The 16,275-nt window shown below is 38.1% G+C and overlaps 1 protein-coding gene across 1 annotated transcript in view; it reads left to right on the top strand.

Annotated features, from left to right (window-relative positions):
• Positions 1-16,275, top strand: part of RB1 (RB transcriptional corepressor 1) — a 320,323-nt gene that overhangs the window by 152,359 nt on the left and 151,689 nt on the right. Inside the window, 4 exon segments of the mRNA XM_007946362.1 lie at positions 3,216-3,358; positions 4,761-4,838; positions 8,626-8,735; positions 9,948-10,025. Coding sequence (XP_007944553.1) covers positions 3,216-3,358; positions 4,761-4,838; positions 8,626-8,735; positions 9,948-10,025 — 409 coding nt within the window.

Here is a 16,275-nt window from a genome sequence, read left to right as displayed (position 1 = left end):
ACTTCTATATCCTTCCCTTCAAGGCTCAGGGGTCCAGGATTATCTTCTGTATCTGTGTTAATTGGTTTCACTTTTCTTTGTTGAAGAGGGTCTGTGCAGTCTTTCTGCCTAGTCCGCCATCTCGCCGGAACCGATCTTGGGACGCTTAATGGACTTGAATCAGTGGCCTCTCATGTGGTTTGGTAATACTGGGACTATGCTTTTTCATTGGTCAACCTTGGGTTTGTCAGCCTCAGCAGCCAGCAACTGCCTGAGTGAAGAAAGCCTCCAGCTTTCTGTGGACCCAGGAGCAAGAGGCAGAGCTGAAGCCCAAAGTCGAGTGGCTTTCACTCAGCCCCTAGAATTTAGCACTTTGAACTTGGACTTCTAGCCTCCAAAACGGTAAGAGAATAAACTGTTCGTTTACGTCAACTATCAGTGGCATTTTCTGTTAGAGCAGCACAAAGCAACCAAAACAGCATCAATTTTTTTTTCGGTCTTCCTCATTCACTGTCCAGCTTTCGTGTGCATATGAGGCAATTGAAAATACCATGGCTTCAGCCAGGCGCACCTCAGTCCTCTGAATGACATCTTTATTTTTTAACACTTTGAAGATACCTTCTGTAGCATGTTTACCCAATACAATATGTTGCTTGACTTCTTGACTGTTGCTTTCATGGGTGTTGATTGTGAATCTGAGTCAAGTGAAATCCTTGACAAGTTTAATATTTTCTCCGTTTATCATGATGTTGCTTATTGGTCAGTTGTGAGGATTTTTGTTCTCTTTATGTTGAGGTGTAATCCATGGGAGCTGTGGTGGCATAGTGGCTAAGGCATTTGACTACTAACTGGAAGGCTAAGGGTTCAAACCCACCAGGCTCTCCTCAGAAGGAAGATTGGACAATCTCCTATAGATATACTGCCTCGGAAATCCAAGGAGGAGTCACTGTGAGTGGACTTGACAGCAGTGAGTTTGGTTTTTTTGGTTTGGTAATCCATACTGACCACTGTTGTCTGTGATTTTTATCAGTTCATGCTTCCAGTTCTTTTTGCTTTCACCAAGCCAGTTTGTGACATCTGTGTATGACAGGTTGTAAACAAGTCTTCCTCCAATCTTGACACTATGTTCTTCATAAAATCCAGCTTCTCAGATTATTTGCTCTGCATACGGATTGAATAAGTATAGTGAAAGGATATTACTCAGCCATAAAGAGAAATGAAGTCCTGATACATGCTACGACACGGATGAGTCTTGAAAAAGTTCTGTTGAGCGATATAAGTCAGTTGCAAAAGGATAAATGTCGTATAATTCCACTTACATGAAATAAGCAGATGTATAGAAACCAAAGATTATTAGTGATTTCCAGGGTTGGTTTTTATTAGGATGAGTTAAGGCACTTACTGATGAAGGTTGAAGAATAAAGTCTGCAGTATGGATTACGTCTCAATATAAAGAAAACAAAAATCCTCACAACTGAACCAATGAGCAGCATTGGAGAGAAGATTGAGGTCGTCAAAGAATTCATGTTGCTTGGTTCTACAATCTATGCCAATGGAAGCAGCAGTCAGGACATTAGATGATGTGTAGCATTGGGAAGGTCAACCGCGAAGGAACTGTTTCAAGTGCTGAGGAGCAAGGATGTCTCCTTGAGGACTAAGGTGCGCCTGACACAAGCCATGATATTTCCAATTGCCTCATATGCATGTGAGAGCTGGACAATGAATAAGTAAGACCGAAAAAGAGTTGATGCTTTTGAGTTGTGGTGCTGGCGAAGAATGCTGAAAGTACCATGGACTGCTAAAAGAACTAACAGATCTGTCCTGGAGGAAGTGCAGCCAGAATGCTCCTTGGAAGCGAGAATGGCTAGACTTCGTCTCACCTATTTTGGTCATGTTGTCAGAAGGGACCATTCCCTGGAGAAGAATGTCATGCTTGGTAGGGTAGAAGGTCGATGAAAGAGGGGGTGGCCTTCAGCGAGCTGGACTGACACGATGGCTGTGATGATGGGCTCAAATATAGCAGGGATCATGGAGCTGGCACGAGATAGGGCAGTGTTTCGTTCTGCTGTGCATGGGGTCACTATGAGTCAGAAACAACTCAATGGTACCTAACAACAACAGCAACAAGGGTTGGAAAGGAGAGGGAAAAGGAGAGTTTTTGCTTAGAGAGCATTAGTGGGATGATGTTGTAAAGGATATTGATAAAGATTGCACAACATTAAGAATATAATCATTGTCACTAAATTATACTTGTAGAAAAAAATGTTGATTTTGCAACTCATTTATTTATTTTTATTATTGTGATCTGGGTGAAAGTTTACAGAGCAAATTCACTTTTCCATACGACAGTTCACATACTTTGTCTCATGACATTGGCTACAATTTACCACAATGCAACAGCTCCCTTCCCACTTCCTCCCCGTAGTTACCTCTTCCCTGTGTCCTTCCCTCCATGCACTCCTACCCCTGAGCTATCTCCCTGTGCATACACAGCCCTTCTGTTCTCCCATGATTGTTCTCTCCCAGGAGTGTTTCTGCCTAGTGTAAAAGTTCACCTCAAATGTCTGTCTTTTGTTTGGGTGGACACCACAGGAGTGGGTTCAATTCCAGACCTGAAGGGCAGCTAGGGGCTATAGTCTCAGAGGTTCCATCAGGCTCTATCAGACCAGCAAACCTGGTCCCCCTTTTTTTCCCCCCATATGATTTTGAGTTTTGGTCCACATCATTTTCCCACTCTATCAAGGATCTCCTACATAGATCCTCCTCTGAGTGGTTGACAGTGGTAGCTGGGAACCATCTAGTTCTTCTGGTCTCATAGTCGTATAGGTTGAGGATTGCATGCTGTACCAGTTGCTAGGACTAATTGTTTCCATGAATCTTTGGTTTTCTTCATTCTTCTCTGCTCTGGATGAGGAGAGACCCATTGTTGCACCTGGATGGCTGCTTGCAAGCTTTTAAGACTCCAGTTGCTATTCGAAGTTGGCAGCTCTTTTATTGTACGTATTTTTAACACATCTGCTCTGTAAATTTGCACCCAAACCACAATAAAAAAAGAAAGAAAGAAATCCCTGTGAAGCACAGTTCTACTTTGACATGCGTGGAGTCACCAGGAGTCAGAGTTGACTCCACAGCAACTGGTAATAAGCAGAATGTTACCAAAATTTTTTCTGATCTTTCAAATTAATAAGTAGAATACTTCATGGTCAATTGTTCTTATCTAACTTGCCTTTTTTCAGAAACAGCTGTGATACCTGTTAATGGTTCACCTCGAACACCAAGACGAGGTCAGAATAGGAGTGCACGGATAGCAAAACAACTAGAAAATGATACAAGGATTATTGAAGTTCTCTGCACAGAGCATGAGTGTAATATAGATGAGGTAATCTAACCTAATTGTTTTTTAAATTTAAGAACTGTTAAGTGGATTTAGATGTAAGTTCTACCTTGCAGTATGATGAGCATGTATTTTGTAATTAGTACCAACTCTTGCTAGATATTTAGGAAAAAATTCATTTTCATATTCAGTTACTTTGATTTTAAAAGGAGTAGTTCACTCCCTGTGAAATCACTGAAATATACATTGTTAAAGGAGTAGTTTTCAATGTATTTGATTCCTCTGAGGTTTGAGACCCCTGATATTTCAAAATATTCTCCTAAGAAAACTCTATAGTGTTTTGGTTTAGTGGTAACTGGCACCAACATCAAATTTTGTTCAGCCTTCTATAATTAGTCTCACCTGTTAAATATGATACCAGATGCTAATGGCTGGTAGAACATACACATGAAGGTCCATGTATTGCTTATTGTTCATAGAATCTAGAATATTGAAACTGGTAGGGGTCTTACAAATAATGTACTCAGCCTCTTTTTAGTTATGAGTAAACAGCTTTCAGACACTGGTAGCTCATTAGGAACAGAATCTTGACTAGACTCTGGAACATGTGATTCCAGCACCCCTTTCATTCTACCATGCTGTTTCTCTCATAGATTTTTATATTCTCTACAATTCACTGGACCAGATAACTGTATGAAATGCTGTAGCTGCATCTTTGAAATTTCCATTTAACTCTAGGAATGAATAGGGGTTTGGTCCCAAATCTCATTTAAGAACTATTAGAATGATTAATATACTATCATTCCATTTATAAATAGATAAATATTTATTAGGATATTTGATTTTAACACTACAGTTTTTGTTAATTTCCAAATATACATATACATGTAAGTGTATGTGTGTGTATATATATATATATATATATATATATACATAATTATATATTACTTGAAACCAAACTCATTGCTGTCAAGCTGATTCCAACTCACAGTGCTCCCCATTAGATTTCCAAGGCTATAAATAATTGTGGAAGCAGACTACCTCATGTTTCTTCCATGGAGTGGCTGGTGAGTTCAAACTGCTGGCTTTTTGGTTAAAAGCCAAATGCTTTAACCACTACACCACCAGAGCTACTTATATATGTACATATATACACACACACTTTTTTTAACCATGGGTTAAATGTGGAATATTGAAGCTAATTTTCGGTGAGTTCACTTTACATAAATCCCATTTCATTAATACTTCCCCACTTTGTCTCTATTTTATGACCTGAAATCTGCCTCTTGTTAATTAAAAAATAAATACTTGAGTTAATTATAAATAAGTTCCACACTGCCATGAGTATGTCATTGATCAAAATGTGTCAATTAGCACTATCATTCTACTGTTAATATATGACAGAGATTAATTTTTTTTTAAATTTAATGAACTTTTTCTTTTTCAGGTGAAAAATGTTTACTTCAAAAATTTTATACCTTTTATGAATTCTCTTGGAATTGTAGCTTCTAATGGACTTCCAGAGGTAATCTGAAAGAAAACTTCATTAAAAAATTAATACATTTGGGAACTTTAAGGAGGAAGAAGTCATTATCTAAATTTCTTAAGATCACTTTGCTATATATTCAATATCATCTTGCCCAAAGAAAGGAATCTAGCTGATGTATATTGTTGTTAGTTGCTGTCGAGTCAGTTCCAACTCATGGCAACCCCACGTGTGCAGAATAGAACTTCTCTGTAGGGTTTTGAAGACTATGACATTTTGGAAGCAGATTGCCTTCTGGGTGTGTTTCAGCTGTCAACCTTTTGGCTACTGGACAAGTGCTTGACTGTATATGCCATAGCAACAAAAAATCCTAAAGCTTTTTGAATGTAGAATGTGTAAATAAGCATCATTTTGTAATTTGCATTAGAATTGCTCTGTACAGGTGGTCCTTGGGTTATGAACATCCAACTTATAGACAACTTGTACTTGCCCTATGTTGTTGTTGTTGTCGGTGCTATCAAGTTGGCTCCGACCCATAGTGACCTTGTGTACAACAGAACAAAACAGTGCCCAGTCCTGTACCATCTTCACAAACTCTGCCTTGCCTTGCTTGAGCCCATCATTGCAACCACTGTGTAAATCCATCTCATTGACATCTTCCCCTTTTTCACTGACTCTTTACTTTACCAAGCATGATATGCTTCTCCAGGGAATGGTCCCTTCTGTCAACATAAACAAAGTACATGAGATGACGACTGGCTATTTGTGCTTCTAAGGAGCATTCTTGCTGTACTTCTTGCAAGCCAGATTGTTTGTTCTTCTGACAGTCTGTGGTATTTTCAGTTCTTTACCAACACCACAATTCAAAGGCACCTGTTCTTCCTAGGTCTTCCTTACTCATTGGCTTTCACATGCATATGAGGCGATTGAAAATACCATGACTTGGGTCAGGTGTACCTGTGTCTTAAACGTGATATCTTTGCTCTTTAACACACTAAAGAGGTCTTTTGCAGCAGATTTGCCAAGTGCAATGCATTGTCTGATTTCTTGACTGCTGCTTCCATGGGCATTGACCATTGATCCAAGTAAAATGAAATCTATGACAACTTCAATTTTTTCTCCATTTATTGTGAGGTTGCTTATTGGTCCAATTGTGAAGACTTTTGTTTTCTTTATGTTGGTGTGTAATCCATACTGAGACTATAGTATTTGATCTTCATCACTAAGTGCTTCAAATTCTCTTCACTTTCAGCAAGCAAGGTTGTGTCATCTGCATATCACAGGTTGTTAATGACTCTTCCTCCAATCCTGATGTCATGATGTTCTTCATAGTCCAGCTTCTTGGATTAATTGCTCAGCATACCTTTTGAATAAGTATGGTGATAGGATACAACTCTTACACACACCTTTCCTCATTTAAACCATGCAGTGTCCCTCTTGTTTTGTTCCCACAGCTGCCTCTTGATCTATGTATAGGTTCCCCCTGAGCACAGTTAAGTGTTCTGGAATTTTAATTTTTCACAGTGTTATCCAGAATTGGTTATGACCCATATTGTTGAATACCTTTGCATGGTCAGTAACACACAGGTCATCATCTTTCCGGTCTTCTTTGCTGTCAGCCAAGATTATTCTGACATCAGCAGTGATATCCCTCCTCCTACTCCCTCTTCTGAATCCAACTTTAAATTTCTGACAGTTCCCTCTCATATACTGCTGCAACTATTTTTGAATTATCTGATTTGAATTGGTAGTTAGTTCTTGAATCAGTTTGTGCATTCAACAGATATTTATTGAGTATTTAATATGTGTAAGACATTGTGCTAGATACTATGGATACAGAGATTTAACTCATTGTCACAGTCCTTACTTAAAGCGCTAGTGGGAGAGACAGGCAAGTAAACAGAACAGTACAGGAGGCTGGAAGAGTGTGATAGAAGTATGCACAGTGTGTTGTAATGTCTCACAGGAGAATCATGTAATCCAAACTGGGGCAGTAGGTTTCATAGAAAATTGCTTGGAGACGATAGGATTTCTGAGCTGAGTAGGCGTTATGAGAAATGGCATTTCCAGGGTTGGAAATTACAGGTTCAAAGCTACAGTTGTGTGATAGTGTTGTCTGTTTAGTGAACTCCCAGTAATTCAATAAATTGGTACCCACCTTAATGAGGGAGAGTGGTGGGATACAGGCAAGAAGGGGTCAAATGTTGTGTTAATGAGTCTTGTTACCACCTCATGTACCAAAATATATGCTGTTCACAAAGACTCTCATACATACATAGTAATATTTTACCTCAAAAAGGATTACAATTTTAATAGACATGTTAAAAGAAACTTAACATTTCCCTAATATTTTGCATATAACTCTAATAGCTGTCAGTCAATATATGATTGATAATTAGTGCTTCACTTAGGTAGGGCAGAAAGTCACTGGGTGGTGCACACAGTTAACGTGGAGGTTCGAGCCCACACAAGGCACCTCAGAAGAAAGTCTTGGGAATCTGCTTCCAAAAGAATGCCATTGAAAACCCTGTGGAGCACAGTTCTGCTGAGACGCACATGCAGTTGCCGTGAGTTGTAATTGGTTCGATGGTAACTGGTAACTGGTAAGGTATGGCAAGAACATTGATTAAACTTATTCAAGCTTGAATGGCCATTCTGCTTAATACACTTATGCAGACAAAAAAATTTTACACTTAACTGGATTTCTTCATGTAACTCCTTTTGGAATGCAATGTTAGTTCTCTCAGGTCTGAAACACTTTAGCTTCATACCAAAAGACATGCCAAATAATTGTGTATTGGATGTTCATTTAAAATTATAATTAGAAAATCATGGCTCAGAACTAAGATTTACAAATTCTAGCAATTGAAAAAGTGTCCAAGATTGTGAATAAATCATATTAGTGTGTTAAATGGACTAATTAATGGAGCTAATTCTCTTGGCCCAGATACATAACTGAAGGAAGCTGGAAGGAACCAAAAGGTTTAGGAAAGATTGGCCAAATATATAATCCAGAGAATTTTTTATGTTTCAAAAATGCTTTATTGTATATTGATAAGTATAGTAGAAGTTATTAAAAGTGAGGGGCTATATATGTTGTTTTTTAGCATCTTGACATTTGAATGGTTATAATAATACTTATTTTGATCTTAAATATAATTTTGTAGCTGCAAAAACGGCAAGGAGGCCACATGTTCTGACCTCCTCTAATCCCACAAGAGGAAGACAGAATTACCATCAATAGCCCAAGGCCTATTCCTGCGAGGCCAGACATGCTGCCTCCCTCCAACCCTTTCTCCAACCATTCCTCCCAAAGCACCCACCACCTCTCTCCTGGGTTCGCTAATTCGCTGCAGTGGCCACACAGAGCTCTCATAGCATGAGAACTCTAAGCACGTGTGAGAGAGAGTGGGCACCTCCCAGAACGTTGTTTTGTGCCACTCCCAACAGATGTACTCCAGGTGGACAACTTCAGCAATCAGGAGCTCCTCAGTTGCTCATAGAAAATCCCACCCTGGAGTTTACTAAGACTTATGGGTAGAAAAGCCACACTAAGTAATTTACTATACCACAATAGCATTAGTGATCTTTGTGTATGTAACATTCTAATGAATACATTCATAAAATAGACTTAAAATTGTATTTGAGAAAAAATGTCTACTTTTATACTTTTTTGAAAGCTTTTTATATGCTGCATGTGAACTTAATATATATTGTAATATTAAATGTATAATTATACAAAAATTATTTAATTAAATTTATACTTCTGTGTACCGAGAGCTATAATGACATAAAAAGAGTAATTGTCAGTATTTTTCCTTCTGAGGTTGAAAGTCTCTCTAAACAGTATGAAGAAGTTTACCGTAAAAACAGGGATCTAGATGCAAGATTATTTTTGGATCATGACAAAACTCTTCAGGCTGATACCATAGACAGGTATTGTACATGGTTTATCTTTATTTGTTGATATATTTTTGATAGAGCCAGGTTTTGATATAGATAATTGTCTTTTAACTTAGTGATGTTCAAATATCATTCATAATAAATTACCTTCAAATGCTTTTACAAAAAGCTAGTATTAAGAAAAGATTACTAGTATTCTAAGCATATAATTTATTAATGAATGAGGAATTTGAATTTCTCTCTATAGCAATGATCTTTCCCTCAGTTATCTGAATATGATTTGTAAAATGCAACCAAAGAAAATTCTTTAAAGTAAGTAGTTTACTCAGCACGATTTCAGTTTTTTCTCCACCTTTTTCTCTATTATTGCAGTTTTTTCTCCACCTTTTTCTCTATTATTGCCTGCCACACTTTTTTTTTTTAAGTTGATACAACAGTTTTTTCTCTTGAATTACCATGTTGTTGTTAGGTGCCTTTGAGTTGGTTCTGACTCATAGTGACCCCTTGTACAACAGAATGAAACATTGCCTGGTCCTGTGCCATCCTCACAATTGTTGCTGTGTTTGAGGCCATTTTTGTAGTCACTGTGTCCATCTCATTGAGAGTATTCCTTTTTATCGCTGACCCTCTACTTCACTAAGTATGATGTCCTTCTCCAGGGACTGGTCCCTCCCAATAACATGTCCAAAGTACATGACACAAAGTCTTGCCATCCTCACTCTAAAGAGTATTCTGGATGTTATTATCATGTACAATCCTAAAATAGGAATGGTTGAGAGTAATTTTGAAAAATATTGTAAAGTTAATGAGTAAATAAGTAAAGTTAATTTTATATCTTTACTATGAAATCTTTTAATAGGTAACTGAAAATTAAACACAAGTAAAATGTGACTAATTTTACTTAATTGGCAATAAATATTTTGGAAGGCATAATGCATTAAAAAACTTGAGTTTTGATTTTTTTAACACAGAACAACTTGGTTATTAATAGAATTCTTAAAGATTGGTATGCCTGTTTGTCATAGTTCAGTGAAAAGAAAACCACACTTTAAAAAAATGACAAAAATAAAATTTTATTCATTTGAGTAGCTTTTGGGTCATCTATTTCCTAGCACTTCCATTGTTGGATTACTATTTTATATGGTGTTGTGAGGCAAACAGAAGGTATAACAATGCTTTTTTTTTCACACATAAAGCACAAATTGTAAATTTTCGACATTAATAACTTTGCTGATCACTATTTAGTTTTGAAATGCAGAGGACGCCACGAAAAAGTAACCCTGATGAAGAGATGAATATGATTCCTCCACAGACTCCAGTTAGGTATGATTCTCTTCTGCTTTTGTTTTTCATTATAATTATTTATTCAGTGCTTTAGGTTTGTTCATTTGTTTCATTATATATTCATGCATATATGCAATAAATACATATTGAGTGCCAGGGATTTTATTAGTTGCTGAGGATGCTATTAGACCTAGTTTTATCTGTCCTTCAGGAGCATAACTGTAACCTAGTAATGTCAGAACTCATCTAGATTCCCATGGGACAAGAATCAGGATCAGTGCAAAGCTGGTTGTTATGAAATGGAGGTCAGGCATATCTCCAGTCTCCAACTTCTTCACCATTTCTGATACAAGCTATTTCCCTATGACACTCCTGAATTCTCTTCTGGATTTGATAATTCACTGCAATGGCCTTACAGAATTTACAGACCATACTCACAATTATGTGATTTATTAGGGAAGTTAACAGGGTAAAACTTAAGAGACAGAATGCAGTTTGTCAGTCAGAACAGCTTCCAATCAGGACAGCTCTCTCAGTTGCTCTCTGTGGATGCAAGCAGGCTGCCATTCTCAGTCATGCATGGCTGTGCGTGGCTCTCTGCCTTTGGCTACCACCTGCATGGCTTCTGAGACTCTGCTTTGCTGCTGGAAAACTCCTGCACAGGATCTCTTGAGCCTCTGCCACTGGGCCCTTCTAGACCTAATGATTACAGCTGTCAGCATAACATCTGATGCAGCCAAAGGCAAGCCTGCCCAACCCTCACACTGTTGCTTGCTATGCTAGGGCATTCACTTGCATGGGACTTAGACTACAGCTGCTTCCCCTTTACAGGACATCTAGCTCTGTTGGGGACATAATGTTGGGGCTTTGAACCACTTTCTTCTGGTTAAGTCATGGCCAAGGAAGAGAAACCAAATCAACTAGAATTTTACAAATGATAATAAAAATGGGGAAAATTACAGGTTGAAGCCCTGCTAGAAACTTAATCTCCCTCTTAGAAAACAAGGACAGCATGTGCATTGCATAGCAACCAAATCTCTTGCTTGTCAGATTTTGAACAGAGTTGGAAACAGCAATGTCCTGCTCAAATATGGCACCTGACCACAGTGCTTTGAATGCATGTTGCTCTTCATAGTTTTGCCAATAATCTAATTTTATGTATCAGGTTTCAGAAAGGATTCACTACACTACTCCCCCATTCCAGATCTTTGACCCATAATTTTTCCTGTTCTGGTTATTATTCCAGTTTACTCATATCAAAAAAATTCAGGTCTGTTCCTGTTTCTCTTTGTCAGCCATGACTGAATCACTTTGAACCATTTTGAAGCCCTGCCTCCTGCCGAGAGGTGTGTAGCTCCACCCTTGAGCCAACTTGCCTACCACTGCCTGCTGGTCTTGTGGTTCCTGCTTGTGGTACTGCTGCCACCATTTCTCTGCCACTCAGATCTACTGTGCTCACCACCATTTTTCTACCACTTGGTTTTGCTCTGCTTGCGCCATTTCTATGCCACTTCTCAATGTCTTTAGTGTTACAACTCTGCCTTCTGGGTGTAGGAAGAGAACAGTGCAGGGATTCTGGGTCCTAAGAATATGCACCACACCAGACATTTCTTCATGATAGTGAAGTCTCCCCTCAACTTCTTGCCAATTTCAAGGCATGGCCCTCCCAGTAGGACCATAAACTGACAGTCTCCCCAGGTCACTCAATTTTATTGGGTGGATTTTCCAGCCACTATTTGCATAGGAGATCAATCAATACCTGCAAGGGATTGCAGGGCAGACTAAGGCCCAATCACAGGGCAGACTAAAGCCCAACCAATTATTTTTAGTAGAATTACAAATCTAAGTCTAGAAAGGCCATAATTAATAGAAACCCATTGTTCTGCAATAACCTAGAATGTTACTGTTTTACCTTAGTAAATAGTATCACCATTTACTTTGCAAATATAATGCAAGGATTAGTACCATTTTATAAGTCCTTTTCCCTATGTCCCACATCTAATTTGTTATTGAGTCTTGTTGAATCTACTTCCAACATGTTTCTTGAATGCACTGTTGTGCTCCATTTGTACTATCGCTACCTTTGTCCAAGGCAACTTTCGCTCTTTTTTGGAGTTTTTGTAGTAGCCTATTATCTAATCTTGCTGCTGCTTCTCTCCCCACCACCAAATCCATTCCAGAATAATATTCTGGAAATGTAAATCTGATCATGTTCACCCTGCTATTTAAAACTCTCTGCTTACTATTATAAGTGTAATGTAATGAAAATTTCTTAACAGTGCCCACAACCCCTTATATGATCTGTCTTCTGTTGCCTCACCAGTCACATCTTATTTTCTCTTACTCACTACGTGGTAGCTATATTGGCTTTCTTTAAATTTCTTGAACCCTCCAAACTCTTTTCTACTTGAGGAACTTCGCATTTATTACCATTTCTTGAAACTCTTCCTTCTTTTTTTCCTTCCACGGATTATTAACTGCTGCTCTTCCTTTAGGTTCAACACAAATACTACTTTTTTAAAGTTATTTTTCTTGGAAATACTTTCTTTATTCTTATTCCTCACAGCATTCTGTTCTAGTCTTTCACAGCATGTATCACAATTTATAATTACAAATTTATTTGTATGTTTGCTTGTTTTCACTAGTACTCACAATAATCTTTACATTCAATACCACGTGGAACATGACTTTTTTTTATTAATAATAATTAAATTTTTAAATAATTAGAGCTTAGTATTTGGTGCATACAAGTCAAAATTGACTCCATGGCAATAGATTTTGGGTTTTACTTGATACATAGTAGATAGTATTTTTATTGACTTTATAGACATATAAACAAATATGTTTTTGTATAAATATATGTCTTAGTTTCTTAATGTTATAGTAATAAAAGTACCACAGGTGTCTGCTTTAACAAGCAGAAATTTATTTTGTCACAGTTTAGGAGAATGAAAGTCCAAATTCAGCCATAGGTGAAAGTTCTCTCTGTACTCTCTAGGGGAAGTCTTTATCTTTTCCTAGGTTCTTTGGTGATTTCCACCCGGCATCAGTCTTTCTCCATTCAAGGTGTTTCTGTGCCTTATCTGTTCCTTGAACACAAACCCTACACTGATAGAGCCTCATTAACATAACAAAGAAAACCCTAGTCTGAGGTAGAATTACACCCACATGTGTAGGAATTAAGATTTATAATACATGTTTTTGATGGACACAATTCAGTCCAGAACAGTATGGCAATAGACTTATGGACAAGTTATTAAGATGGCACAGATGAGATGTTATGAAGTGATGTCTGAACTGGATTTTGAAACTGCATAGATTTGTATCATGGGACTGGCATATTAGAGAGTGGGAATGGCGTGTGCAAAGGCGTAAAAGTATGAAACAACATTATGTGTCTGGAGAACTATTAACAGCTTTATATTGATTGGATATAAAGTCAGAAGATGAAATTACAGGAGAGGAAGATAGAGAATACTAAGGTAGAAGGGGCTTTACATGCCATACTTACAAGTTTGGACTTTAGCTTGAGCATAATATACCAAAACCAAACTCACTGCTGTCATGTCGGATCTGCCTCATAGCAACCCCTCCTTGGGTTTCCAAGGCAGTATCACTATGGAAGTAGATTGCCCAACCTTCCTTCTGAGGAGTGGCTGGTGGGTTTGAACCGCCAGCCTTCTGGTTAGCACTCAAATGCCTTAGGCACTGCACCACCAGAGCCCCTGAGCATGATATGTTGTTGTTGTTGTTGTTATTTGCCGTCGAGTAGGCCCCGACTCATAGCGACCCCTCCTTGGGTTTCCGAGGCAGTATCACTACGGAAGTAGGATTGCCCAACCTTCCTTCCGAGGAGTGGCTGGTGGGTTTGAACCGCCAGCCTTCTGAGCTTGTGCTATATTAAGCAGGGCTAAGGAGAAAAATCACTTTATTTTTGAAAGTTTACAAGGTCAAAGTTTGTGAAAGAATAGATTAAGGAAGACAAGATGAGAAATAAGGAGACTTGGTATTCTGTTACAGTGGTTCTTAACCAGTTGCACAAATTAGAATTACGTGAGGAGTTTTTTCTAAGTGTATATGACTAGACCCTTCTACCACAGATAAAGTGATCCAAAATCTTTGGACTGGAGTGCAAAATAGTGAAGTAGGAAGTTCTAGATGTTGGTGACTCCAGCAAAGAACAATTGAACTGGAAAAAACAATTCAAAATAATTATTTTGGAATTTTGGAACTTGGTTAGACACTTAAACCAAACAAGTGAATGGCAGATGAAGGGAATGGCTGCCAGTTTTCTGTAGGTGAACCATGTGTTCCAGTTTGCTAAAATCCCTTCCATTCCTCAGCCCCACTGCAATGGTAAGGTTGGTGGCCTGTATGCACAGACGGGCTGGCTAATGCCAGGAGCAGTCAGTGGGGACCTGGTCCTTCAAAGACTTGGGGCTGCACAGTTTGCATAATTGGGTTGGTCAGACAGTACCCTGAGAGAAGAGTGCAGATGACTGCAGTGGTTTTGATCCTTCTGTAGTAGTGCCATCTATCAGTGGCAGTAGTTTAAAGGGCCAGCTTGCCTTTTTTCCCTTTTTGTAAAATGTATTAGGCCACTGACTGACTATATTGATAACAGAACTAGAATACATACTTGGCAAAATAGCTTGAAAAACATCACTGAACATTTGACTGTGCCCTCCATTAGATAATAACTGCAGTCCTTAAGTAGTGGGAGAATCACATATTTTTTGTATTTTGCTTTTTGTTTTTTCCCCAAATATAGAAAAATTTCTTTGGTAACACTAGGCTGTGCACAGGCTGTGGAACAGAGTCTTTGATGTTCATGAATATCTGGAGGACAGTTTTTATGAAAGTAGTTACAGGAGGTTGACAGCCATCAACAATTTTGGGGGAAAAAAAAAAAGCAATCCCTGGGTAAGTAGAAGAATGAGTTCCAGACTTACAACATTCTAAAATTCAAATGTCCAAGTTTTAGCAACAACAAAATCACAAGGCATACAAAGAAATGGACAAAATGGCCTAGTCCAAATAATAAAAGTGATGGAAATTGTCCCTAAGAAAACCTGGGTATTGGACAGACTAGACTTTCAAGCAATAATATTAAGTATGTGCAAAGACTGAAAGAAAATAGGGACAGTGAACTAAAGGACATCAGAAAAACAGTACAGGAACAAATTGAGAATTTTAACAAAGAGATGATGTGAAAAGGAACTGTGGTGGTTATGTTTATGTGTCATCTTGGCTGGGCCTGGTTGAGTGGCTGGGCAGCTGGTGGTAGTTATTTCCCATGATGAGACTGGCAGTCAGCTCCATGGTGGGATCTACCACAAGCAGCTGAGTAGCTGCTTTGGGTATGTGGTCTGCTTCCTATATATAAGAAGAAGCCTTGGGAATGGTCTTAGGCTTATGGCATGCTTGGACCCTGCATGTAGCCAAATCATTGTTCAGCAGCCTGCCATGCTCTGCCAACCGTGGGACTTAGAATAGACTTGAATTAATGGCCTGCCATGTGGTTTGGTAACATTGGGACTGTTGCATTTTATTGATCAACCTTGTTGAGGCTTGTTAGCCTTAGCAGCCAGGAGGTTAATAGAGATATAGAGAAGTTGAACAGCAGTATAAACCAACTAGACCTAGGAAACATATTTACAGAGCACTTGAATAACCTACATCAGCATTATGTCTGTTCTCCAGTGCACATCATTCTCCAGGATAGATTATACACTATATCACAAGACAAGTCTTAATAAATTTAAAAAGATTTAAGTCATACAAAATATGTTCTATGCTTATAGTGAAACGATATTACAGATCAATAACAGAAGGAAAACTGAAATCACACAAATATTTGAAATTAAACAACACATTATTGAACAACCAATATGTTGAAGAAATGAAAAGATAAGTCAGAAAATAGAGTTGAACGAAAACAAAAGTATGACACCAATAAAAGAACATTTATAGCTGTCTATGCCTATCTTAAAAAAAGAAAGAAAGATCTCAAATCAGTAACCTAATTTTGCAACTTGAAGAACTGAAAAAGAAAGCTAAGCAAAAATTTAGAAGGATGGAAATAACGGAGATGTGTGAAATACAGAGTAGAAAACCAATGGAATTAAAGATGCCAAAAGTTGGTTTTTAGAAAGAATAATAATATTGACAAACCTTTAGTTAGACTGGCAAGGAAAAAAAAAAAAAGAGAAGATAGAAATAACTAAAATCAGAAATAAAATTGGGCACATTTCTCTGGATCCTATGGAATTAACCTGGATTATAAGAG

Source organism: Orycteropus afer, unplaced genomic scaffold (genome assembly GCF_000298275.1).
Source record: "Orycteropus afer afer isolate SDZICR_OR568_19922 unplaced genomic scaffold, OryAfe1.0 scaffold00157, whole genome shotgun sequence".
Taxonomy (NCBI): Eukaryota; Metazoa; Chordata; class Mammalia; order Tubulidentata; family Orycteropodidae; genus Orycteropus; species Orycteropus afer.
Note: the sequence above shows the minus strand (reverse complement) of the source record. Positions and strands in the feature narration are given on the sequence as shown.